At 52.6% G+C, this 24,232-nt stretch overlaps 2 protein-coding genes across 2 annotated transcripts in view; both read left to right on the top strand.

Moving 5' to 3' along the window:
• The window catches only part of Sik3 (SIK family kinase 3), a 223,569-nt gene extending 206,556 nt beyond the window's left edge, over positions 1–17,013 (top strand). The window contains 10 exon segments of the mRNA XM_052759044.1: positions 262–387; positions 654–725; positions 727–740; positions 1,148–1,257; positions 2,259–2,598; positions 3,392–4,305; positions 12,065–12,228; positions 12,993–13,125; positions 13,866–14,036; positions 14,898–17,013. Coding sequence (XP_052615004.1) covers positions 262–387; positions 654–725; positions 727–740; positions 1,148–1,257; positions 2,259–2,598; positions 3,392–4,305; positions 12,065–12,228; positions 12,993–13,125; positions 13,866–14,023 — 2,031 coding nt within the window. The 3' untranslated portion in view covers positions 14,024–14,036; positions 14,898–17,013.
• Positions 17,014–21,424: 4,411 nt separating this feature from the next.
• Apoa1 (apolipoprotein A1) lies at positions 21,425–22,855 on the top strand. Its single transcript, XM_052759115.1, has 2 exons — positions 21,425–21,791; positions 22,258–22,855. The coding sequence occupies exons 1-2, from the start codon at positions 21,610–21,612 to the stop codon at positions 22,853–22,855; spliced, it is 780 nt and encodes a 259-aa protein (XP_052615075.1). The 5' UTR covers positions 21,425–21,609.
• Positions 22,856–24,232: the final 1,377 nt, after the last annotated feature.

Here is a 24,232-nt window from a genome sequence, read left to right on the forward strand (position 1 = left end):
GACTGAGAGCTTAAAGTGGCGTGTGCTTTGTATTTGTATGTGATTCCACACTGTCCACCCACTCGTGCACAGTGTGCCCTTGGTGTGTCCCACTCACGCCCATAGAGCAGAGTGTGAGGATCCCTGTCCAAGCCCACAAAGGACACTGCTCTTCTGTGGCTCAGTTGCCCATGAGACCTTGGGGCAGATCTGCCTCTGCTGAGATCACTGCATGAGGTGAGCCTGGCTGTGCCTCATCCTTACCCACTGCTTTCCCTTCAGGAGTGTGAGCAGCTGCAGAAGATGTATGGGGGACAGATTGATGAGAGAACCCTGGAGAAGACCCAGCAGCAGCATATGCTGTACCAGCAGGAGCAGCACCATCAGATTCTCCAGCAGCAAATTCAAGTAGGCCCTCACTCACTCTTTGAGTTTGGAGTTGGCTTTCGGGCTCATTAGCCTGTGCATTGTGAACAGGGCTCAGGGCAAAGTGGAGTGTGAGTTATGTTTATGAGGGACATGTTGAGTAAAGGCAACTCAGCCCTTTGATAAAGCACAGGAGCAAATGTCAGAGTCACAGATGTGCCCTCTGTGTCTTCCCTTCCCAAGAACAGCTCCGGTGAACTTTGCAACTCCTGATAGTTTTCCTCCCCCCGCCCCCTCTTGTGTTTTAGGACTCCATTTGTCCTCCTCAGCCTTCCCCACCTCTTCAGGCTGCATGTGAAAATCAGCCAGCCCTCCTCACCCCACCAGCTCCAGAGGTAAATGAACCACTGCTACACATCCTAAGTCATTGGCTGGCCAGCATGGCGCCCTGGGTGGAGTCGTGGGAAAAACTGACCGACTTGAGCATTCACTTTGGGAGGGTTTTCTGGGAAAACAGGACCGTGGATTTAGAGTCAAAGGGGCTTCCTAAAATCCTGGCTATTTCCTTAGCCGCATGCACAGAGTAAGCTAATGTCCATGGCAGGCCAGGCCAGTGGGTACTGCCTTTGTGGCACAGAAGACGGGTGGAATGAGATGTGAGCATACTTGTGGTAGCCTGCTACCATGGTTGGCTTCCGCAAACTAAAAGATGTCTATTTGTGTGTATCATATGACTAAATGTTAACTCCGGATGGCTCTGTCACCTCAGGAGGCTTATATATCTATTCTGTCATTTTTTAAGGTTAAGGATTCAGCCCTCAAGCCCACCCCCCAACCACCCCAACAACCATCTCTTCAGGCAGCCAAGTAATAGCCCTCCACCCGTCAGCAGTGCCATGATCTCGTCTCACGGTGAGTGGAGGCGGCCAGGAAGATAGGTCCATTATGTGCCATGCAGGAAAAGATTTGGTCTTTTGCTTTGATTTGCTGGGTTTTTATTGTGTTTCTTGGTTGTGAAATCTTGGGTAAATTCCTTAACTTCTGTGTACCTGTGCTTTCTCAGGAACAACTGTAATAATAGCAATACTTAATAAATATATGTAGGCCGGGCGGTAGTGGCGCACGCCTTTAATCCCAGCACTCGGGAGGCAGAGCCAGGCGGATCTCTGTGAGTTCGAGGCCAGCCTGGGCTACCAAGTGAGTCCCAGGAAAGGCGCAAAGCTACACAGAGAAACCCTGTCTCGAAAAACCAAAAAAAATAAATAAATAAAAATAAATAAATAAATAAATAAATAAATAAATAAATAAATAAATAAATATATGTAAATCACTGGGGGCAGTCACCAATATAAAAGTCCTTAATACAGGTTAACCATTATTAATATAGCTACTAAAACCCTCTTCAGTCCTCCTACTGTGTATGAAGTCTGATGAGTGTGATTCTTCAGAGACTAGCACACAGCAGTTCCTTGTCAGTCTCCTTGGCATTCTGGAAAAGCATTGGAATTGCCTCTAGGTTCTTCTATTCAAGGTGGAGTCCTTGAATCAGAGTTGGATCTTGGGTTCTGTTCCAGAACTGGCAGATCAGAACGTACAATTTAACCACTGTTCAGGGTCATTCGTGTGTGTTCACATTTGGGAAGCATTGCACACACCTCTGCTACTCAAAATCCAGCTGTAGACCAGATCTTAGGGGAATTAGTTGAAAATACAAATTCGTGGAGAATCCACTTGACCTACTGAATCATAGTTCTACAGATAGGAGCCGGTGAGTGAGGTCACTTTCCTGCTAGTTCTTGGTATTGTCTTATATAGTGAGGTTTAAGAAGGTAGTTCTAGATGCTGTCTGCTGTGGGCTCCCTTACTTCTACCTGGCAGGTAACCTGGACACCCTGCTGTCCCCTTCTCTACAGGTGCTACATCTCCCTCCCAGTTTCAAGGCTTACCCTCCCATGGTGCAATCTTTCAGCAGCAGCCTGAGAACTGTTCCCCACCTCCCAATGTGGCACTAACCTGCTTGGGCATACAGCAGCCTAGCCAGTCCCAGCCGGTGACTATTCAGCTACAGGAGCCAGTTGACATGCTCAGCAACATGGCAGGGACAGCTGCAGGCTCTGGAGGGCGGGGTATCGCCATCAGCCCCAGTGCCAGTCAGATTCAGATGCAGCACCGGAACAACCTAATGGCTCCCTTCAGCTATGGGCACCGGCCCTTGTCCAAGCAGCTGAGTGCTGACAGCGCAGAGGCCCACAGGTAAGCTCCTTGGTGTTGCCCAGCCCCTGTGTAGGGGATCTGGAGAGGAAGAAGCCCTCGAGTGAGTGAGAAGGAACAAGTGTGAGGAGCCTGTGCTCGTGTGTCACCCTTTGTAAAAGCAGCATGGTGGGTTTGGGATGAGCTTGTGAACTGTTAGTGGACAGGAGAAAAATGGCAGCGTGCCTTCCTGATGGCCTGCAAGGAAGGGAAGGTCTGTTAGAGGAATGTAGGAAGGGGTCAGTTCCCCTTCGTTCTTAGTCCAGGGTCTTTCCTTCTCTGTTGTTCTCTGGGAAACTGCTGCTCTAAACGCTCAGGTTATTTTGTAAGAAAGGCTAGATAAGACTGAGGTATATCTCTGCAGGTAGAGTGCTAGGTTGGCACACACCAAGCCTTGGTTTTAGTCCCAACACCATGAAAATCAGGTGTGCCAGCCCATACCCAGAACCCCAGTGCTCTAGAGGTAGAGGCAGGAGGATCAGGAGTTGAAGGTCCTCCTCAGCTACATGGCAAGTTAGAGGCTAGCCTGGGCTGCATGAGACCCTATTCAAGAAACAAACCAAGGCCAAATTGTTGCTTTCAAGACTGCTACTTACATGCCCAGTACCATAGTCTCTTCAAAGAGACTTGGATGAGCAAAGAAGGGGACAAATGGCAGTGACTGCACAACCCTCCCTGGCCCAGCACAGGTCTGTACCGTGGGAGCTTTGTGCTAATGAAGGCTAGAGACTATCCCCAGGGAAGCTGAGTAGTTATTACTCAAATGCCTGGTACTCACACCCTTTTGTGTCTGCAGCTTGAACGTGAATCGGTTCTCTCCTGCTAACTACGACCAGGCGCATTTACACCCCCATCTGTTTTCGGACCAGTCCCGGGGGTCCCCCAGCAGCTACAGCCCTCCAACAGCAGTGGGGTTTCCTCCAGCTCAAGCCCTGAAAGTCGCTCCACTTGACCAGTTCCCCCCTTTCCCTCCCAGTGCACATCAGCAACCACCACACTATACCACGTCAGCACTACAGCAGGCCCTGCTCTCCCCTACACCGCCAGACTACACCAGACACCAGCAGGTTCCCCACATCCTTCAAGGACTGCTCTCTCCCCGGCATTCGCTGACCGGCCACTCGGACATTCGGCTGCCTCCAGCAGAGTTTGCACAGCTCCTTAAAAGGCAGCAACAGCAGCGACAGCAGCAGCAGCAGCAGCAACAGCAGCAGCAACAGCAGCAGCAGCAGCAGCAAGAATACCATGAATTGTTCAGGCACATGAACCAAGGGGATGCTGGGAGCCTAGCTCCTGGCCTCGGGGGACAGAGTATGACAGAGCGCCAGGCTTTATCTTATCAAAATGCTGACTCGTACCACCACCACCACGCCAGCCCTCAGCATCTCCTACAGATCAGGGCACAAGAATGTATCTCACAGGGTCCCTCGCCCACCCCCACTCATGGGTATGCCCATCAGCCGCCACTAATGCACTCGGAAAGCATGGAAGAGGACTGTTTGTGTGAGGGAGCTAAGGCGGGCTTCCCAGACAAGAGCCCAAGCACACTGACCAAAGCTTGCCACAACAGCCCTCTGCTCTTGAGTACCGGTGGGCCTGGGGACCCTGAGTCTTTGCTGGGAACTGTGAGTCAGGCCCGGGAGCTGGGGATCCATCCCTACGGACACCAGCCAGCTGCCACATTCAGTAGAAATAAGGTGCCCAGCCGAGGTAAGAGTCTCTCAAAGTAAAAGTCTTGGACAAGTCTGCCCTGAGTTAAGTGTGCAGGAGCCTTAGCTTGGTTCTGCTAGTATTCACTCTGTGCTCCTAATGAGGAAGGGGGAACCCTGAGAAGACACTCAGGACCATTTTGGGGAGCAGTGAAGCTTGTAGGAAGTGGCTGTTGGTGGGTAAGAGGTCACTTTAAAAATAAAATGAAAGAAGTAGACAGCACTCAGAACACGCCTGCTCACACCATGGTGTCTTGGAATCCAGATATGCCCGACTGTCATCGGAAAGCATCTGCTGTAGAGACGACCAACAGCATTAAGGAAATGTGTAAACTGTAGGACTGAGAGTCAGAGCCCCCAGCCCTGGCCACACCCTGGCCTGACTATGAGAGCCCTAGACTCTTGGTTCTGGTTGTCCTCTTCTGTGAAAGGGAAGCATGATGACCACTGGCCCTCTGTAGCATCTTGTGACGATCCAAGCGTTTGTATTTATACATACTGCTCATGAGAGAGAGAGCCCTCGGTAACTGAAAGTGCAGTGTGAACTGTATCAGGGCTCCCTTCATGCTCATCTGAAGATGAGGGTCCATCAGTGAGTTTTGTTAGCATGCTCATGTTTGCCTAGCAAAACCAGGAACGCTATCCCCCTGTGGCAGTCTTTCATTTCACCCATCCTCACCACAACCACGAAGGGAGTAAAGATGGTAAAGATGGGCTTACCCAGAGTCTGCCACTCTGAGCATTGCTTCCATCATTCCCTCCCTGGAGCCGCCTGCATCTCTGCCTTGCTCTTTAAAGGCAGTGCACACAGCTCGGCTCTGAGGCTAGTTAAGTCCTGCGTGCAGAGCAGGTTGGAAAAATCTTGAGCTGAAGCAGGTTATGTGAAGACTTGATGGCTTCAAATGTACTGGTCATATGCTCAGAGAAAAGGAAAATGTGTTGCATAACATGACAATTGAATCTTAACCTCTGGGGCAGATTGTGTCACCTAGCCTAGAGGTCTGCCCTCTGCATGCATGTCGTATTCTGCGGTGGCCGTAATTAGGGTGTAACTTTCTGAGCAAGTCACATGTCCAGTGAGAGACACCTACCAGTGTTGGAGGTTGTGACGGAACCACAGGTGGAAACAGACCTGTCAGGTGGAGGAGGGACTCCTCCACTCAGCCAAGTGTATGTTACGGAGCAGAACCGAGATCTGGGTGGAAATCCCGGCAAAGTTTAGCTCCCTGTGGAAGACTGTTAGAGGAAACTGACAGTATAGGCTGCCTGAGCAGCCTGGAAACTTCCTGTTGCTGGGTTTGTTCTAGATGAGGTGGATGGCCTTGATGGACCTCCTGTGGAAGGAATCCGTGTGAGGAGAGCTGCTGATGAGCTAGCATGCTAACCCTGCGTCGTGCACAGGTGCTCTCACTCACAGTTCATTCTGTCATCCCTTCCTTTTGTGGTGCTGGAGCAAAACCCAGGGCCTCACACATGCTCGGGGAGCAAGCTCGGCCATTCAGCTGCACCTGGCCCATATTTGAGTCAGTGCAATGGCCCATTATTCCCATTGTACCCGTGGCAGCCAAGACTCGAGAGGTTTAGGACTTCCCTCTGGGTCAGCTGACAAGTAGCACTGACACTCCGTCAGCACCCCAACAAATGCTCGACCCTGTTCTTATGCAGATTACTGGAGAAGGAAGAAAGCTGGAGGGGACGGTACTCCCTCCCTCTCCCCCCCCCCCCCGCAGCCCCCAGTTGCCATGGAGGGGACGGTACTCCCTCCCTCTCCCCCCCCCCCGCAGCCCCCAGTTGCCATGGAGGGGACGGTACTCCCTCCCTCCCCCCCCCCGCAGCCCCCAGTTGCCATGGAGGGGACGGTACTCCCTCCCTCCCCCCCCCCCCCCCCCGCAGCCCCCAGTTGCCATGGAGGGGACAGTACTCCCCCCCCCCCCCCGCAGCCCCCAGTTGCCATGGAGGGGACGGTACTCCCTCCCTCTCCCCCCCCCCCGCAGCCCCCAGTTGCCATGGAGGGGACGGTACTCCCTCTCCCCCCCCCCGCAGCCCCCAGTTGCCATGGAGGGGACGGTACTCCCTCCCTCTCCCCCCCCCCCCCGCAGCCCCCCCAGTTGCCATGGAGGGGACGGTACTCCCCTCTCCCCCCCCCCGCAGCCCCCAGTTGCCATGGAGGGGACGGTACTCCCTCCCTCTCCCCCCCCCCCCCCGCAGCCCCCAGTTGCCATGGAGGGGACGGTACTCCCTCCCTCTCCCCCCCCCCACAGCCCCCAGTTGCCATGGAGGGGCCGGTACTCCCTCCCTCTCCCCCCCCCCCCGCAGCCCCCAGTTGCCATGGAGGGGACGGTACTCCCTCCCTCTCCCCCCCCGCAGCCCCCAGTTGCCATGGAGGGGACGGTACTCCCCCCCCCCCCCCGCAGCTCCCAGTTGCCATGGAGGGGACGGTACTCCCTCCCTCTCCCCCCCGCAGCCCCCAGTTGCCATGGAGGGGACGGTACTCCCCCCCCCTCCCCCCGCAGCCCCCAGTTGCCATGGAGGGGACGGTACTCCCTCCCTCTCCCCCCCCCCCCCCGCAGCCCCCAGTTGCCATGGAGGGGACGGTACTCCCCCCCCCCCCCCCGCAGCCCCCAGTTGCCATGGAGGGGACGGTACTCCCCCCCCTCCCCCCGCAGCCCCCAGTTGCCATGGAGGGGACGGTACTCCCTCCCCCCCCCCCCCCCCCCCCCGCAGCCCCCAGTTGCCATGTGTTTAAACACAATAGAAGTGTTCTTCCAAAGAGACTTTCTCTGATTTCTCTTCACTCTTTCTCCATGGGATGCCTGTGTGCAGGATGGATGGAGAGGCCTCACTCACCACTCTCCCCTGTTGTCAGAAATGCCTCTTTAGCTGCTTCCTGTCCACAGTAGACTGAGCGTGGTCAGTTCACATGCTGTGGCAGCATCAGAAGAGGGAGGGGCCGGCTCTGTGGAAGAATAGGGAGGTTTTCTAGAAGCTAAGTAGCGCATGGACAGAGAGGATTCTGCCCTTGGGGCTGCGGGGAGAAGCGCAGGAAAGAGCCAGGGGACAGTGTCTCGGGGCCATCGCACCCAGGCTTGCTTAGCTTGGAGTGCAGCCCAGGAAAGAATTAGGAGAAGCTAAGGAGAAGAGCCCGAGTTTTGTCTCCGTCCAGCTTCAGATTGCATGAGAATCATGTAACACTGCTCCATTCTCCTGGCAGTTAAACAACTTCAGAGTGATTTCCAGGCTATCAACTGGTCCCAGTCAGGTCTCCTCCCAGGCAGAGGCTTCATTTCAGGTCCATACTGCATGTTACAGTTACTTGGTCGTCAGAGCTGTCCTTCCTTCTCTAGCTGACCAACACCTGTTACTCCCCTTCCCTTCGACCCTGTCACCCCCCACCGTCACCGCCACCTACACCTTCAAATACTTTGTGGCCTCGAAGAGTCAAGAGAGACATGTAACCCTCTAGGTTTCAGTTCAGAGTTGCCCTGTCCTTCAGCCTTACCCCCGGTTTTCCTCTGGGTGGCTCTCACCCTGTGGAGTCCTGTTTATCATTGACCTTTTCCTCCCGACCTTTGACATTAGTTTTGTAGAAGCTTCACCTTTACTCCCACCTGTTTGCCGTTGTATCACAGAGATGAGTTGCCCTCCTTCCACATATCTGTCCTCAGCAAAGCCACATACGTATAATTATGTGAGTTTAGGGCCCAGGAGAGTGAAATAATGCAGCGGAGGCATTAATGGTTTGCTGAAGCCCAGTGCCTGCTGCTGCAGTTGCTTCAGAACCCCTTGGTGTGTGTGTGGTGGGGGGGGTTGGAGGTGTTCTAGTCGTGAAGAGCTGTATCAGAAGTGGTGTGGAATGTGTGCTATAGTTTACAGGCACAGAACTCTGGACGTATTAGCGTTTCTTGAGGGTGGATGAGCAAAGCTTACTGATGTTAGTCTAGGAAACGTAGATGCCCTCGTACCTGTGTCCGTGGTTTCCTGTTTCCTATATGTCTGTTTGCCACCAGCCAGTAGGAGGCCAGCTTGGGCTGAGCACTGAGCATGTACTTTGCCAAAACTTTCTTCCAAATGTCACAAGTTTCAGGGCTGACTCTGCCCTCTACTGCCTACAGTCTCGATGCCTACACTTGAGAAGTGCATCCTCCTTCTGCAGTGTTACAGGGCTTGAGGCTTTTGACTCCGTAAGTAAATAAATACAATAGCACAACCAGTTTATACAACTTAAACTCAGAAAACCACATCCTCTTCTCTGAGCCCAGTCAGCGTCAGGCCTTGCAAAGTGTCAAGTGCTGACAGCCTTTGGAGGGATTAAGATGTTCCCCTTAGAGCCGAGCCCTTAAGAGGTAGGCAAACATGCTGTTTCTCATTTACTCTGAAAACCCAGTAAATAGTAAGGATGAGTCAACATTGACAGATTCAGCAGTTACGAAAGCTGCCCCAGAGTCCCCCAGGTGTGGGGTGTGCCTTGGATCCCTTGGTGCATTTTGTGCCTTACTTGTTCAGTCCCCTCCCCTCTGGACCCTCCTGGATATTGGAAGGCATGGTCCCTGCATTATTTAAATGCCCGTCTGTGAGTCTGCCTGGTCTTCCAGCTCCTGAAGTATCATAAAAGGTGCCAGAGACTCTTGTCCCTTGTTCAGTGGGTCGGTCTTTTTACAACCTCTGGTCAGCAGGTCTCATCCAAGGACTTTGAGGCTCAGCACTCTTCCTAAACTGACTCCTTTCCCTGTGGAGTCCTTGGTGTTTATCAGAGACCTTCCACCTGCCAGATAAGGGACCGTAGGGTGAAGGGGAGGCCGCCTGGCTGTCAGTTTTGCGTACTCCAGTGGTGATGGACCTGGAACCCGGCTTGTGCGGCTCATTCCTGGCCCTGCATTCTTTCCCTTATGCCTGTGTTAGCTTCCTGCCACTGTAACAAAATGCCTGCGAAGATCAGCTTATGAGGAGGAAAGATGTGGCCGAGCTTTCAGCCACCACTTGTCCTTATTGCTTTGGGGCCTGTGGTGAGGCGTGTTGGAACAAAGTTACGCCTCCTTCTGGCCGGGAAACAGAAAGGGAGAGGAGGGGGGCCTGTCTCCCAAATCCCAGTCATTCTAACTTTTGAAAAACTTGTTTTCATTTGTATTTATGTTGTGTAGCGCAGGTAGGTGGGTTATGTCCCATATGTTCCACAGCACTCGTGTGGAGGTCAGAGGACAACATGCAGGAGTCCCAGGGATGAAACAGGTCATCAGGCTTACTGCAAGCACCTTTACGCACTGAGCCATCTTGCCACCCTGAGAGAGAGGGAGGGAGGGAGGGAGACAGAGATCTAGCTTACATGCAGCTCAGGACAGTTGAGGAGGTCAGTTCTTTCCTTCCACCTATGGGTCCTGGGGATTGAACTCAGGCCATCAGACTTGATGGCAAATGCCTTTACCTGCCGAACCATCTCACCAGCCACAACCTAACTTCATTCTATCAGGGCTTTCCCTCCTAAGTTTCATTATATCCTGTTAGTGCCACATGTCAGTGACAGGGTCTTTGACACAGGTTCCTTTGGGTGACAGCCGAGATCCTTACCCCAGCAGCTCCCTATTCCCACTCTACTGCTTCCCAGCACAACTTCTGAATGTGGGGTGCTGACCCTTCCAGTAAGCCTGCTCCCCAACTGCTATCAGCATGCTTCATTTTCATCGGGTGTGGGTTTATTCTTTGTGATGCTGAAGGATCAAACATAGGTCCTACACGCACTAAGCAAGCATTTTGCTGCTGAGCTGTGTTCTCAGCCCTGGATCTGGTTGGTAATCACATTTGTTTCTTCCAGATCAAAGGCTACCACTCTGGAAAATTTAAGTCTGGGGAACTAACTTGTTTGGTGTCCCATGCTCTGGTAGCAGTCTGTGTACCCCATGGAAGCAGACGCCCAGAAGGATCAGCTACCTGACTGGAGTTTCCTTCCCCTCCTCTGGAAGCAATGAAGCTGGAGTCATGCTGGGTCTCCCCTCCCAGACTTGTGCTCATGGCCACTGTGCCACCTCCACTTGATGGAGGAGGGAGCACTAAACTGGACCCCCAAGAAAGCTGGTCCCCTGATCTGCCACGTGATAGCTCTTAGGTCCCGGTGGCGTTTCAGGCCTGTGAGCATCACTCAGGAAGCCAGACACAGGAGAGTTAAGAGCAGGAAAGCAGAGGCCTTAGGACTTCAGAAAGGCTGGGCGGGCACTTGGGTTTGGAGAAGCCTCATTTCTCAGATCTAAAGGATTCAAAAGGGGGAAAGAGAACAGACAGGAACACACACACACACACACACACACACACACACACACACACAGAGGCATCTGGAAGAAGAAGAGCCCGAAATGCCAAGAGGCAGGACTGGTTTTAGTTTTGTTGCCTGCCCCTGATGGATAACAGTCCTTAAAATATCTGAACAAGGTCCAATGAGATGGCTCAGCAGGTAAAACCCTGATGACCTGAGTTTGAGCCCTTCAGCCTACAATGGAAGGAGAGAACCAATGCCTGAAAGTTGTCCTCTCACCCCCCACCCAGGTCATAGCCTGTGTGACCCCATGTGCACACAACTAACAGTTTATTTAATGTTTTAAATCTTTGAACAAGTACTGAGATGTAGCATATATACAACACATGCATCACATACATATAACACATGCACACATAAGACTCATGTGCGTGTACTATGTACATATAACGCACACATATAAAAATAGGAACAGGGATTAAAAAAAAAGACTAGTGCAATCTTTATAGGGTAGTATCTAGGGGGTGCTTAGAAAATGATGTAGGCAAGAGGTAATGGGCCTTGCCTGGAAGTAGAAAGTCTGGGGTCTGAAGTGTCCACCACTGAATGAATGGCTTCTTTAGATGTCTAGCGACTGTAGGACTGGGCCAAAGGAGTCAGGCAGGACTCCAAGAGCTTATCCCTTAAAGATTAGGGAAATGAGGTGTCAAAACAAGGGTGTCTGGAGAAATGGATGAGTTTGGAATTTGACGTAAGTGTTACATACTGGTTAGATAGCCAAGAAAATAGTTAAGAAAGCATTTCAGTAATTCTTTTCACATTTATTTATTGTGTGTGTGTGTGCGTGCACGCGCGTGCACACACATGTACGCATGTAGAATCATTTCTCTTACTAGGTAGGTTCTGAGGAGTGAACTCGGATCATCAAGCTGGATGGCAAGTCCCTCTCTTCACTAAGCAGCAGCTTGCTGGTCCCATTACAGTATTGCTTTATACAGTCAGTGGAGTTGAAGCCATAGAACTAGATGATGTCAAAAAAGTAGGGAGTAAGGTCAAGCACAGCTATGTGTGAGCACTTCTGTGAAAGGTGAAGGAGCCACGGGCAGCATCAGAAGTGGCACAGGAACAGGAAGGAGAGACCTGGGGTGGTGCTGAGACAGAAGCCGCATCCGTGGAGTACAGGCCGGAAGCCCTGGCAGCTCTAGAGTTTTCCCTCTGTATGCTGATTTGGGAGCATAGCCCAAGCTAAGCCAGCAGAGAGGTAGGGAAAAAAGAGGATGAGTATGACCCAGCTCATTCCAGCTGGAGGAGGGAGTGTCCTAAAGAAACTCATATTTGCTGTAGGGCCTGGTATTGTCAGGCTGGCCCCAGCTCCCTCTGACACCCATGCCAGCTGGCTGAGCCTGGCAGTTGGGCAATTACTCCTCTCTCTCATTGTCTCTTGCAAGGGGCTACATGGGAGTTGGCATCACTGAGAGAAGCCATGGGCCTGCTCACCCTGTTGTGCTCCTTTTCCTAGAGTCTGTCATGGGGAACTGCATGGACCGAAGTTCTCCAGGACAAGCAATGGAGCTCCCAGATCACAACGGGCTTGGGTATCCCGCCCGGCCCTCGGTCAGTGAGCCTCTCCGGTCCCGGACCCTCCAGAGACACCACACGATCCAGAACAGCGACGATGCATACGTATGTCAGCCCCTCCTGCTGCTTAGAGGTGGGATGGTGCCAGTCTTAACTTGAAAGCAGAACACCCACTTCTGCCATCTTCTCAGAGTCCAGCCCTCTGCAGGCTGTGGGGACATTTCTTTGATTCTCCCTAACAGACAAGCCTTAAACTCTAGTGGCATCCCAGGGTACCCTTTGTTGGACTTACGGTATCCAAATGTTAGACTTAGGAATCAAATGAGCTGATATCTGGGGTCTTAACCTCTCCCAGGAATCTAAACCTAGGCCCCAACCTATGAACCCTCAATTCTTGGTCCATTCCTGGCAACTGTTTTGCTGTCTCTGGCTTTCTTGAGAATTGACCTGTCAGCAAAGCCTGTCAACTGGGACACACCCAGCCGTGGTTAACGCCTAGGAGCCATTAGCCAGCCATTTGTGGCTGTTCAGATGTAACTGCGTTAAAGTCATACAAGATTACAAATTGATTTCTTCAGCCCTAACAGTTGTACTCACGTGCACCACAGCCACCATATTACACAGGGCACTCGAGAACAGGGCTAGCACTTCAGACAGCAGTCAACCGCGCAGCCACCATATTACACAGGGCGCTCGAGAACAGGGCTAGCACCTCAGACAGCAGTCAACAGCTCTGTGACGCAGAGGAAGGTCGTTTTGGAGCGGTGACCCAGGACACCCTTTTCCTTGGGCTGCTGTGGAGGGAACAGGGCTCCCCTGAGAGTGGCACGTTGTCTGGCAGCCTCACTCCTCCTGACATCTCTCCGCAGGTGCAGCTGGACACCTTGCCAGGAATGAGTCTGGTGGCAGGAAAGGCACTGAGCTCGGCCCGAATGTCAGATGCCGTTCTCAGTCAGGCCTCACTCATGGGCAGCCAGCAGTTTCCGAATGGGGAAGACGAAGGTAAGGCCTTGCCAACGGGCAGCCCCGGGCAGTTCCCCAGAGGGGCCGCTCCAGACTTTCGTGGAAACAATCACTATGTGAAGTGTTACACACAGAGTCACTCCCCGCACATCTCCCTGAGAGTGCGTGTGTAAGGGGCTCTGGCTTCTGTCAGCACAGGGCCATCACAGTCCAAGTTCAGTGCTGCAGCTGGAGGCCCCTTCAGGAAGAGAGCTCTCTTTCTGCATCTCCTTGGAGGGTCTCCTACGCTAGTTGAACATTTCTATGTCTCTGTAGAGCCAGGGCAAGAGACCATAAATAGATGCCTGGTAATAGACAGGTCCACCCTTCCTAAGCTCTGCAGGCAAGTCTTCATCTGTGAAGACATCAAGAGAGTACCACGTGTGGCCTAGCTTGTGTCTTGAGGGATGCTGGCCTCCTGTGGGTGATGTTCATGAGTGCAATGCCCAGGAGAGAGAGTGGCCTGGCCTGGCCCTTGTGGGCTCCTTACAGCTTTCTCCCCCAACTCCAAGAAAAGGCTCCTGAGGGGTTTCTCATCTTCTCCCCCATATGTCAGTTGGTCAAGAGGGTAGCAGAAGGGAGGGGGAGGTGGTCAGGAAGGGTCCCTCAGGTCTGAAGGGCCTGCTGTGGCCTGGGTCCAAGCAGGAATAAGGCTGGGTTTGCTAGGCAAGTGCCTCCTCTCTCCTGCCCCACCTATTCTCCCCTCTCACCTGTCTCGTGTGTTCTTTTTGGTCTTGCAGAATGTGGGGTGAGTCTGGGAGGTCACGAGCATCCAGGCCTGAGTGATGGCAGCCAGCATTTAAGCTCCTCCCGCTATCCATCTACGTGTGTTACAGACATCCTGCTCAGCCACAAGCACCCCGAGGTCTCCTTCAGCATGGAGCAGGCCGGCGTGTAGCAGGATATGGAGAGTGAGTGCCAGCCTGGTCAGGGCCCAGGCAGCCCTGTGGCCCACTGCCAGCCCCCGATCCCTTCAGCATGTTCATTCCGTGTGTGGTACCTGATGAACTTGAGTATCTCTCTTTCCATGCATCGACCTGCTTTTTTCATTAAGTACTATGTTAGTTTTGAGGTGGGCTGAGGTTTTTGTTATAGAGAAAAGGTACGTGGCCCACCTCGTGTTACAGATGCTATGGCCCTTAGGAGATCCAGTGAGCTACCAGCTGCAAAGGACAGAAGCCAGTGACCTTTGGCTAGCACACTGAGAAAGAGAGCTAATCCTACACTCCTGAAGGGTGAAACCCAGCCAAAGAACACAGATCCAGCCATGCTCCTTCATTGGTTGTTTTTGTTGTGTTGTTTTGGCGTTTGGGGGCCGGGCCTAGAAACCAGGACTAGGCAAGTACTCTACCACAGAGCTCCAGCCCCAGCCCCAGCCCCAGCCCCAGCCCCAGCCGGACTTCGTAAGGAGTAAACAAAGGATGTATAGTCTGAGGTCCATGCTGAAAAGGCAGTGGACCGGCTGGCGCTGACGGCTTAACGAAGGTCGTGTGGATGGTACTAGGAGCTCTGTCTCTGCAGAGACAGAAAGACCCGAGGGAAGTGAAGCCACAGGCAGTGACGTGCCAGAGCCTCAGTGTGGCGAGGCTTAGACAGTGACACCTAAAGCAGACTTCACTGAGGGCCTTCGGCCATGTGGCTTGCTGGTCGAGCACATGCATGGCATACGCAGGACCTTGAGTTCCAGCCCCAGTACCGTTAGAAAGGGTCGGGAAGTGCACTTGAAGAGTCAAGTCACATGCCTTCAAAGCCGTCCTGTGTCTGCTTCACAGATGTGTGCACAGCTGGAGGAGGAGGAGGAGGAGGAGGAGGAGGAGGCTGATTCTAAACCACCAGTGTCCAGCAGCATCGCACCACTTTGCCATCTCGGTCTCCGCCAGCACAGTAGAGCCCCTTTCCCCACACTGGGCACCAGCAGGCCGTCATTTGGGTTGTGAGGGGCTTTTGCCGTGTTTGCTTGTATGATCAAGGCACCAAGGAAATAAACAGGAAATCCGTGTTCTCCATCTTTCGTGAACCGGCATCTGGTGTGCTTGAGCTGAGTCTCTGGTGTTTGGAGGTTTGCTTGTATTTTGTTTCCAGAATTTTCCTTTGGAGATGATTTGCTTCTCTTCCTCCCCCTCCCCTCCTTTCTTAATCTAGCTTTCTCTCTCTCTTTCTCTCTCTTGGTATTGTTTTCTTCTTTGCATTTCTGAGGCAGAGGAGCCAGCGGTTAGTATTCAGGGGCTGAACCTCAGGACCCTCCCTTCCACAGCCTTTGTCCAGACCAGCCTCTCTCCCTCCACTCCAGTCTGCCAGGAACAAATGCTAGAGCGGAGCTCAGTGGCAGAGAGAGAGGGTAAAAGAGAGAAAGAAACCTGAGCCTGGAATCTGGCACAGTCTCCTGCTGGGCTCTCCTAGAACCATATCTGGCCCAGCAGAATTCCATCCGAACCCAGCACGGGCTGAATGGCCTGCTGCTGAAGGTTGCCAACCAGGATGGCTCAGTGTGGACCCCTCTGTGTGTGGCTCTGCTCCCCTCCAGCTACCGGCCGACTGGTTGCCCCTCGTGAGTGAACACCCCACAGTGGTGCACTGTGCTTTGTGTGGCTTTCATTCCTACTCCGCTGCGTGGTAAAAAGGACCGTTGGTCCATTCGTGTGCGCATATATATGAGTGTGTATATCTGCCCTTCCCTTTCAGCCTCTTTGTCACAGACAAGAATAGGAGGTTGTGTGGCGTCCCTTAACCTCCTCCTCTCCCTGGCATCTTCGGCCCCTACACTTTAATTCTTGATCATGTAGGAATTGTTTTTGGTAAATGTTGATATTATTGTTATTATTAATAAAGACAAAAAGAATTTTTGTTTAAAAGAGTAATGTTTAGCCAGATTCTGTGCTATTGAACTGTGGCTTGCACCTTCTCTTTAAAGCGTTTTCCTTGGAATTGGCATCGTGCGCCACTCTCCTGTGCCATCGACGGAGCAGTGGCCTCCCTCCCCCTACTGAAGCCGCGCATACGCAGTAGCTAGTGTTTATGTCCTTAGCTTTCTCTCTCTGCTGATAGAAACCAAAGTCTCCTCTGCAGCCGGGGGCCGAGCGAGGTCTTGTTCTCTCCTGGTCCTCAAAAACATCCAGGAGTGGTCCCTGTTCTGACTCTTAGCCCGCATTTCTGAGAACCAGAGGCCTCCAGCCTCTGCATTCGCACAGAAGGAAGCAGCTGCCTGGCATGGCATCCAGATGTTGCCAGCGGGGTCCCCACCCGGCTTACCCTTCTCCACTGACACCGGCAGCTTGCTTCCAAGCCCACTGTCCCTTGAGTGGATTTGTTTTCAGTGCAGGAGCTTTGCTAGGGACCCGTTCCATGGTCCCATACCCTCCAGTCTCCCCTCCACTTCATGAGATCACCAATTACTCACCACAAGTCTGACTTCCCAAGAAAGCTTGAAGAGCCATTGTTGGCTTCTGAGCTCAGTCCAGCTGTGATGTCCCGGGCACGCCCTGCTGCTCCGCATGCTCAGCCTGACCTGTTTACATGGTACTGGATTGATGGAAGAGCAGACGCCACCCTCCAGAGCCACCCAGATGAAAGCCGTGAGCCTGTTAACCGTGCCATCTTGCAAACTATTTTCAAGATCACCATTGCTTTATATTGTAGTAACCAATATGCGCAATATATGTTGAATGTATATGAATATACTTTGCTATTTCTGTTCTTTGAAAATGTAAAAAGTATTTTTTTCTTTCTCATTTCTGTTAAACTTAAAAAAAAAAAGTTTAAAAAAAAAAAACTCCAGATTCAAGTTGCTAAGACATTTTGTCCTTGTTTGTGTGGGACATTTACAACTTAGTAACTTGGTTGGACAGTAGGAGGTTGTGGAAATAAAAACCTTACTATGTTCTAACGCTGCTACGTTGTTTGCCTTACAGTTCAGAGTCTAGCTGGGAGAAGCACATGGGGTGGGGTGGAGGGACACAGGGATCTGGAGAAATCCCCAGGCTTGGGGTGGGGCTTTGAGTGGCACTCTCTCACCTTGCCTTCTGAGCCTGGCAAGTCGACCTCACACTGTGTCCCAGACATCCATGTGGACTCTAACCCCTCAGAAGAGACGTGTGTGTTTGCAGAGTCGGGTGGAAAATGGATTCCTTGAGTTGACCCTGGCTGGACCTCAGTCAGCTGGATGATGTGGTACTCAAGCATAGGACAGAAAGGGACTTTTCCTGTTGTTTTCCTCTGTCTGTGCCTGGATTCCAGGACAGGGCAGAATTTCCAACAGGTCCCAGGCACAGTTGAGAGAGCTAAAGTCTTGTGAGAAGAAAGCTCAATGACTTTGGGAATATCAGTCGTTTAGAAAGAGTGAGAGAGGCTAGAAGGATGGTTCAGTGGTTAAGAGCACCAACTTCTCACGACTCACACTACCTAGAACTTTAGTTCCAAGGGATCCGACACTCTCCACCTATATACAGATAGCATGCACTATACAGATAAATATTTCAAAGGGGGCACATGGGAAAGCCTTCGAGCCCAAAATTGCAATGGGATTGCTCAGAGCAGAGGCTGCCATCTCAGGTGTGCCCCTGGAAGTCCTGAAGTTGTGCAGGTACATATTCCCAGAAGGGGCTGGCACCAGTGGAGGTCTGTGCCTTCCTGTGACCCTTTGCCAGTCTGGGAGCCTTTAGTGTACCAATATCATTCATCTACCAAATGTTTGGTGAGTCTCTGGTGCCAGGCTCAGCAAAGGACAGAGTCCCTGCACTGCTCTGGGCAGATGAGCTGATGTGTTGAGACAGAAGTTGTGAAATGGGCCACATTCACTGCTCCTGAAGCTGCCAGCACTTCCACAAGTGTTAGGGGATCCTAAGCCAGCACTGGCTCAATTCAGAAGTCAGTCTGGAGGCTCCCAAGATGAGGGAGCGATGGTCACAGTAGAAACTGTTGATGGGTACTGTTCCCACTCCCTGGTCCAACCCTGGGCACCCAACACCTCTAACGGTGGCCAACCCAGTCTGAATCTACGATGACCCCATTTTATTGTTGATCTGTCCAGAAGGACTTCCTGTCCAGAATAGTAAGGCACTATTTAGACTAGTTTAAGCCAACTGTCTTGTGATAGAGTGACAGACACTTAAGTAAGTATGAAGGGGGTAGGGGAGAAGAGTGAGCATGATGGTGTACACCTGTAACCTCAGCACAGAAAGCCAAGGCAGGATTACTCCATTTGAGACCAGCCTGGGCTACATACCAAGACAGGAACACACTTGCCGCGTAGTAATTGGTTGTCCCAAGAGTTCTGTACTCTGATGTCTTGGATTCCAGTCCGTGAGCCAGGCATGTCCCTGAAAAGAATATGAAGGCCTCAGAAGTCAAGAAGCCTCCATCACAGAACCAGAAGCCACACCCGATTCCCAGCCTCACTGGCACCATCTCAAGGCTGAGGGACAAGAATGGCCTTAGCGGCTCCGAGCTGCCGTTTTCTGACAGGCAAATTACCAAGGGAGAAAACCTGGCCTCCAGCCTTACAGGATGTCTTAAGTTAACTGAAAGCAAGTTGAGGACCACAGAACTGAGCACATGTTCGCCTCAATTAGTTAGCCACCATGATTTCAGGAAGGTGAGGCTGGAGAGCAGGCTGGAGGCCAACAGGTAAGCTGCTCAGATTCCTGGCCCCTCCCCTGAAAAGATCTAGGAAGCTACTCCTGTGGGGGCAGCCTCCATCCTTCTCTCAAGCAGGCCACCTCCCTCTGCATGCTCTCACAGACGTTCGGGACTGGTTTTGTCCTGGAAAAGATGTCCTGCATCCCAGTGCCTGAAAGCCAGGCACTTGCCTGGCTCCATTTCTGCTGCCAGCTGCTGGGGTCACAGGCTTTGGCCTAGTAATGCAGATGTGTCCATGGCAATGAAATCAGGATTCTGGGACACAGAACACTTGCCATTTACTGCTGGTTACCTTTCAACAGTTTTGTGCACATGTTTGAGTTTCATGGTTAACACAACGCAAACAGCTCTGGAGTTCCGAAGTTCAAACCATGGCTAAAAGCACGGCAGAGTGGTGTTCCCTCTGAAAACGCATGGCAGAGTTTTCATTCAGAAAACTGTGCACCTTCACTTCCTCCAGCATCCATGGATGGGCAGCCAATACCCCTTGGCTCATCGCCCCTGCCAGCACTCACATTGTTTTACCCCTTGTTCCTGTCCTCAAGTTTTTCCTTGGCTTTGGCCCTCCAGCCTCCTCTTGCATATTGAAGGACCCTTGTGATTACTATGTCCTGTGGATATCCCAGGCCAGCATTCAACTTAAATCCCTTAATCACACTTGCCACGGTAGACAACCGGCACAGGTTCCTGGCATTAGGAAGTGCACACACATCTCCTCCATCCTGTCATTCTGCTTCCCACACAGTGACTGGGGTCCTGACGAAGGCACGGCATGTTCTGTCATTATCTCCACTTAGCAGATAAGAAACCCAGGGGTGCCGCTTATGTAACTCGTCCAGGTCATCCTGAGAATAAGCAGCAGAGCCCAGGTTCAAACCAAGGTTCTCTCTGGTTCCAAAGCCTCCTGGGATGGAAGTAGCCTAGAACCCAGCCACTCCCAGAGCTGGTGGAAACTCCTGGCTGGTTTCTAGAGAGTCGGGGAATTTCCCGGGGAGATGGGCAGAGTGCATGCCTTCCCTGGGTCCCAAGTGCAGAGACCTGGGCTCAAGGTCCATCCGTGCCCTGCCTCTAAGGCTGAGAGATGAGCGAGACAGCAAATCCCTTCCACTCTTGGCAGCTCTTCATCTAGAAGCAACTTCATAGATGAGGCCCAAACAGATGGTCTCAAAAGTTCCTTTTAGCTTGGACATTCACAGGTTCCATGGTGAGGTTTCATGAATGACTGGGTTTTTTAAGATAGTCTCATGTAGCCCAGGCTGACCTCAAACTTGCTATGTAGCGAAGGCTGATTTTGAACCCTTGTGCAAGCATTGAAGACATGGGCCACCATAGTCAGCACACTAAACCCAGCTCCCCAGCTCTCCCATACTGGGAATTGAATCTAGGCCCTCACCGCTCTGGGGAGACGTATCATCATTGAACTGCATCGGCCCCTTTTGGTGGTCATGGTAGATGGTGAGGTTGTCGTTGGAGGGGAGGCTGGGTAACATCTACCCATAACAAAAACCTTGGCAGCTCTAAGGTCTGGGATAAAACAATGGTAGACTCCTTGACTAGCATGTGCAAGGCCTTGGTTTCCATCCCCAGCAAAACACACACACACACACACACACACACACACACACACACACACACACACACGTATTCTAGCGCTTGGAAGGATGAGACAGGATATCCTGAGTTGGAGGCAGGCTTGAGCTACACAGAAAGACCTTGTCTCCAAAAGGAAGAAAGGGAAGGGGACAGAGGGAAGGAGAGAGAAGGAGGGAGCTGACAACTCCATGTTGGTCTCATGTCTTCTGAAGTGTCAGAGGGGTCTTCACCCTCAGCCTGGGGCCCTGAGTCCCTCTGTATTTCACCCAGGCCATTTCCTGGCACCTCAGCTGTTCTTGGATTTAGAGTTGGGAGGCCTATTAGGCAGGTATGTGGCATCTGGAGAGAGGCATACCCTACCAGGGGGACCAGGCCAAGGTGAAAGGATCAACTCCTTGTAATGCAAGGAGACTTTGGGGTGGGGATGTGAGTGCAGGAGCCCAAAGTTTCCTACCCCCACCCTGCTCCAGGCTCAGAGGACAGTAGGAACATATGGGAGTACAGGAAGAGGAGGGTGCAGCTGCCTTAACCCTGGAGACCCCCCCAGTCTGCAGTCACTCCCTTGCTGCCCGCACCTGAACCCTTGATCCCAGCTCTGTAGCCCCCGCAGTTTCCTGTTTGCCCACTCTGTTTGCCCAGCCTCAGGAACACGGCTGATCCTTGAACTCTAAGTTCCACATCGTCAGGACAAGCAAGCAGAGACAGGGCCAGGGTTGGGCTTATCAGCCTTCCAGCCCAGCCCCTGCCTACAGACATAAATAGGCCAGCGAAGAAGAGCCGGCCACTCCGGGGGAAAGAGAGAGAGACGGCTGGAGAGCTCCAGGAAGGTAAGTGCTGCTCCCTGCCCTAGGCTGCTCTGGCTCCCTAGTGCCTCCCACCTGATGCTCCACTCTGTCCAAATCCACTCTGTGGGTATCTGGGACCTTCTCTCACTCTAGATCCTTCTTCTTCTTCTTCCACTGGCTTGAATGTGGGGTGCAAGTGTGGGGCTTCCATGAGAGTGCTCCCCCTTCAGCCCAGCAATTCTATTTCTGCAGGTCACCCACACCCTTCAGGATGAAAGCTGTGGTACTGGCCGTGGCTGTGCTCTTCCTGACGGGTAGGTGCCTCCAACCCGGGGAGGGAACGGGCAGGGCAGAGTGGGCTTCTGCTTAGGCCTCTGTGGCTCACCTTCCTGGCCACAGAGGACGGAATGCTCTCTGGTCTCCTCCCCGACTCCAAGTCTGACACTTCAGCTCAGACCCCAGCAGAACTGGCATGACATGGGTCTCCCCTCCGTCCCCAGGGAGCCAGGCCCGGCACTTCTGGCAGCAGGATGACCCCCAGACCTCATGGGACAGAGTGAAGGATTTCGCCACTCTGTACGTGGATACGATCAAAGACAGCGGCAGAGATTATGTGTCCCAGTTTGAAACTTCCGCCTTGGGCCAACACCTGGGGTAAGGAAGGACCCAGCCTGGGGCCTGGAGCAGGGCAAGGGCTGTCCATCCAGGGTGGGCACAGAGGTCTGTGAGAAGATGCTGTCAAATCTTCACCTGCTCTCCCACCATTTGTTCCCCGTGGCAGGTCCAATGGAGGCATAGGGATGGGATTCACCTGGGTGATGGGTAACCCCAGCCCCTCTTTCTGCCTATGAGTTCAAAATTCCCTTTCCCTGGGTAACCCCCAGTCAGCCAGCACAGAAAGGGAACTGGCCTGGCAACAGGCACCAACCCCATCTGTGTCCTTGGTACCTCAGGCTATGTGTACAGACGGATGTGGAAGGAGGGTATAGGGAATTAGGGAGCGCGGGTTCTGGGAAAGTAGGAACATAGCAACAGCACGTTCAGAATCCAGGACTACCCCCAGATGTGGGGCAGTGCAGGACGCCCGGGGCCATCTCTCAGCTGCTTTCTACTCCTCCAGCCTGAAACTCCTGGACAACTGGGACACCGTGGGCACAACCGTTGGTCGCCTGCAGGAACAGCTGGGCCCGGTGACTCAGGAGTTCTGGAATAACCTGGAAAAGGACACAGATTGGCTGAGGGAGGAGATGAACAAGGACCTGGAGGAGGTGAAAAAACAGGTGCAACCCTATCTGGACCGATTCCAGACCAAGTGGCAGGAGGAGGTGGAGCACTACCGCCAGAAGATGGAGCCCCTGGGCGCCGAGCTGCGCGAAGGTGCGCGCCAGAAGCTGCAGGAGCTGCAAGAGAAGCTAACCCCTGTGGGCGAGGATATTCGTGACCGCATGCGCGTTCACGTTGACACTCTGCGCACAAGTCTGTCGCCCTACAGCGACCAGATGCGGGAGCGCCTGGCCCAGCACCTGGCCAAACTCAAGGACAGCACCACCCTGGCCGAGTACCGTACCAAGGCCAGCAATCACCTGCAGACTCTCGGCGAGAAGGCCAAACCCGCTCTGGAGGACCTGCGCCAGGGCCTCACGCCTATGCTGGAGGGCTTCAGGGCCGCCGTAATGGAATGGATCGACGAAACCAGCAAGAAGCTGAGCACCCAGTGAGGCACCTACCTCGGCTCCCTACCCCTACATTGGTTTTCTTAGAATAAACATTTCCAAAGTGGGATGGCTTCCTTCTTTGAGAGACACAGGGAGAGAGCTAAAGGGATATTCAGGGACATGGGGACCTGGTGCTGCAGTAGGGATTCTTTCATACAGGACTCCTCAGCCCTCCAAGCTCACTCAAGCTGGGCTCATGGCTGGTTAAGAGTGTGAGACAGGGCTGGAGAGATGGCTCAGAGGTTAAGAGCACTAGCTGCTCCTCCAGAGGTCCTGAGTTCAATTCCCAGCATGGCTCACACCCTCTATAATGAGATCTGGTGCCCTCTTCTGGCGTGCAGGCATACATGCAGGCAGAACACTGTATACATAATAAATAAACAAATAAAATTTAAGTATGAATGTGAGACAGAATTCCTGTCCTAAAAAGGCTAAGAGGGAAATAGATGGCCAGGCAAAGTAACAGGGAGCCCCTTGAAAAGTGCCCCATAGAGGCTCCCACTACTAGTGTTATATACCAGATTGAGAGTGACTTGGAGAGGACCGGTTTCCTGTGCCAGAAGTAGTGTTTCCAGGTGGGGTCCACCTGGGCAAAGGATGTGAGCATCTTCCACTCCCTAGAGCCAGGATCCCTCAAGGAGTCGGAGACTTGAATTACTGGACAAGTGCAAATAAAATGCCTGGAGCTTAACCCTCTCTCATTAACGAGCCCCAAGCCCCTCAGCAAACACTTCTCTTTTTCTTTTTTCTTTCCCCCTCTGTGAAAGGCAGCTGTCCCAGTGGCTGCAACCACTCGACCTGCCAGCTGGGCAAAAATCACGTCATGATGCTGATCCCCACAATTATTAGCGAGGCCTTCATATCCATCTCCAAATCGCGAATGACGGCCTTTACTTCTGTGTCAGCTGGGGAGGCTGAGGTCAAGTCACTGAAGGAAAGGTGGGACAGGATGTGTGGTGGCACACGCCTTTAGTCCCTGCACTCCAGGGGCAGAGCCAGGCGAATCTCTGCAACTTCGAGGCCAGTCTGGTCTCCAGAGCCAGGACAGCCAGAGCAACACAGAGAAACCCTGTCTTGAAAAACCAAACAATTACACTGGGCCGGTAAGGTGGATCATCAGGTGGAGGCAATTGCCACCAAGCCCGAGGACCTGAATTCAGTCCTTGGGAGTCACTCCCTAACACACACACACACACACACACACACACACACACACACACACACACACACACACGACGAGAGAGAGAGAGAGAGAGAGAGAGAGAGAGAGAGAGAGAGAGAGAGAGAAGTGTAATTTAAAATTTTAGTACATTTATTTAATATGTGTGGGTTTTCATGAACCAAAGAACATGTGTGGAGGTCAGAGGACAACTTGTAGGC

The sequence above is a fragment of the Peromyscus californicus genome, unplaced genomic scaffold (assembly GCF_007827085.1).
Source record: "Peromyscus californicus insignis strain IS unplaced genomic scaffold, ASM782708v3 Scaffold_11__1_contigs__length_118956290, whole genome shotgun sequence".
NCBI classification, from domain to species: Eukaryota; Metazoa; Chordata; class Mammalia; order Rodentia; family Cricetidae; genus Peromyscus; species Peromyscus californicus.

Coding starts and splice junctions, on each gene's coding strand:
- Apoa1 (XM_052759115.1), top strand. CDS start 21,610: ATGACATGGGTCTCCCCTCCGTCCCCAGGGAGCCAGGCCCGGCACTTC. Junction 21,792..22,257: donor GCCTTGGGCCAACACCTGGG/GTAAGGAAGGAC, acceptor CTACTCCTCCAG/CCTGAAACTCCTGGACAACT.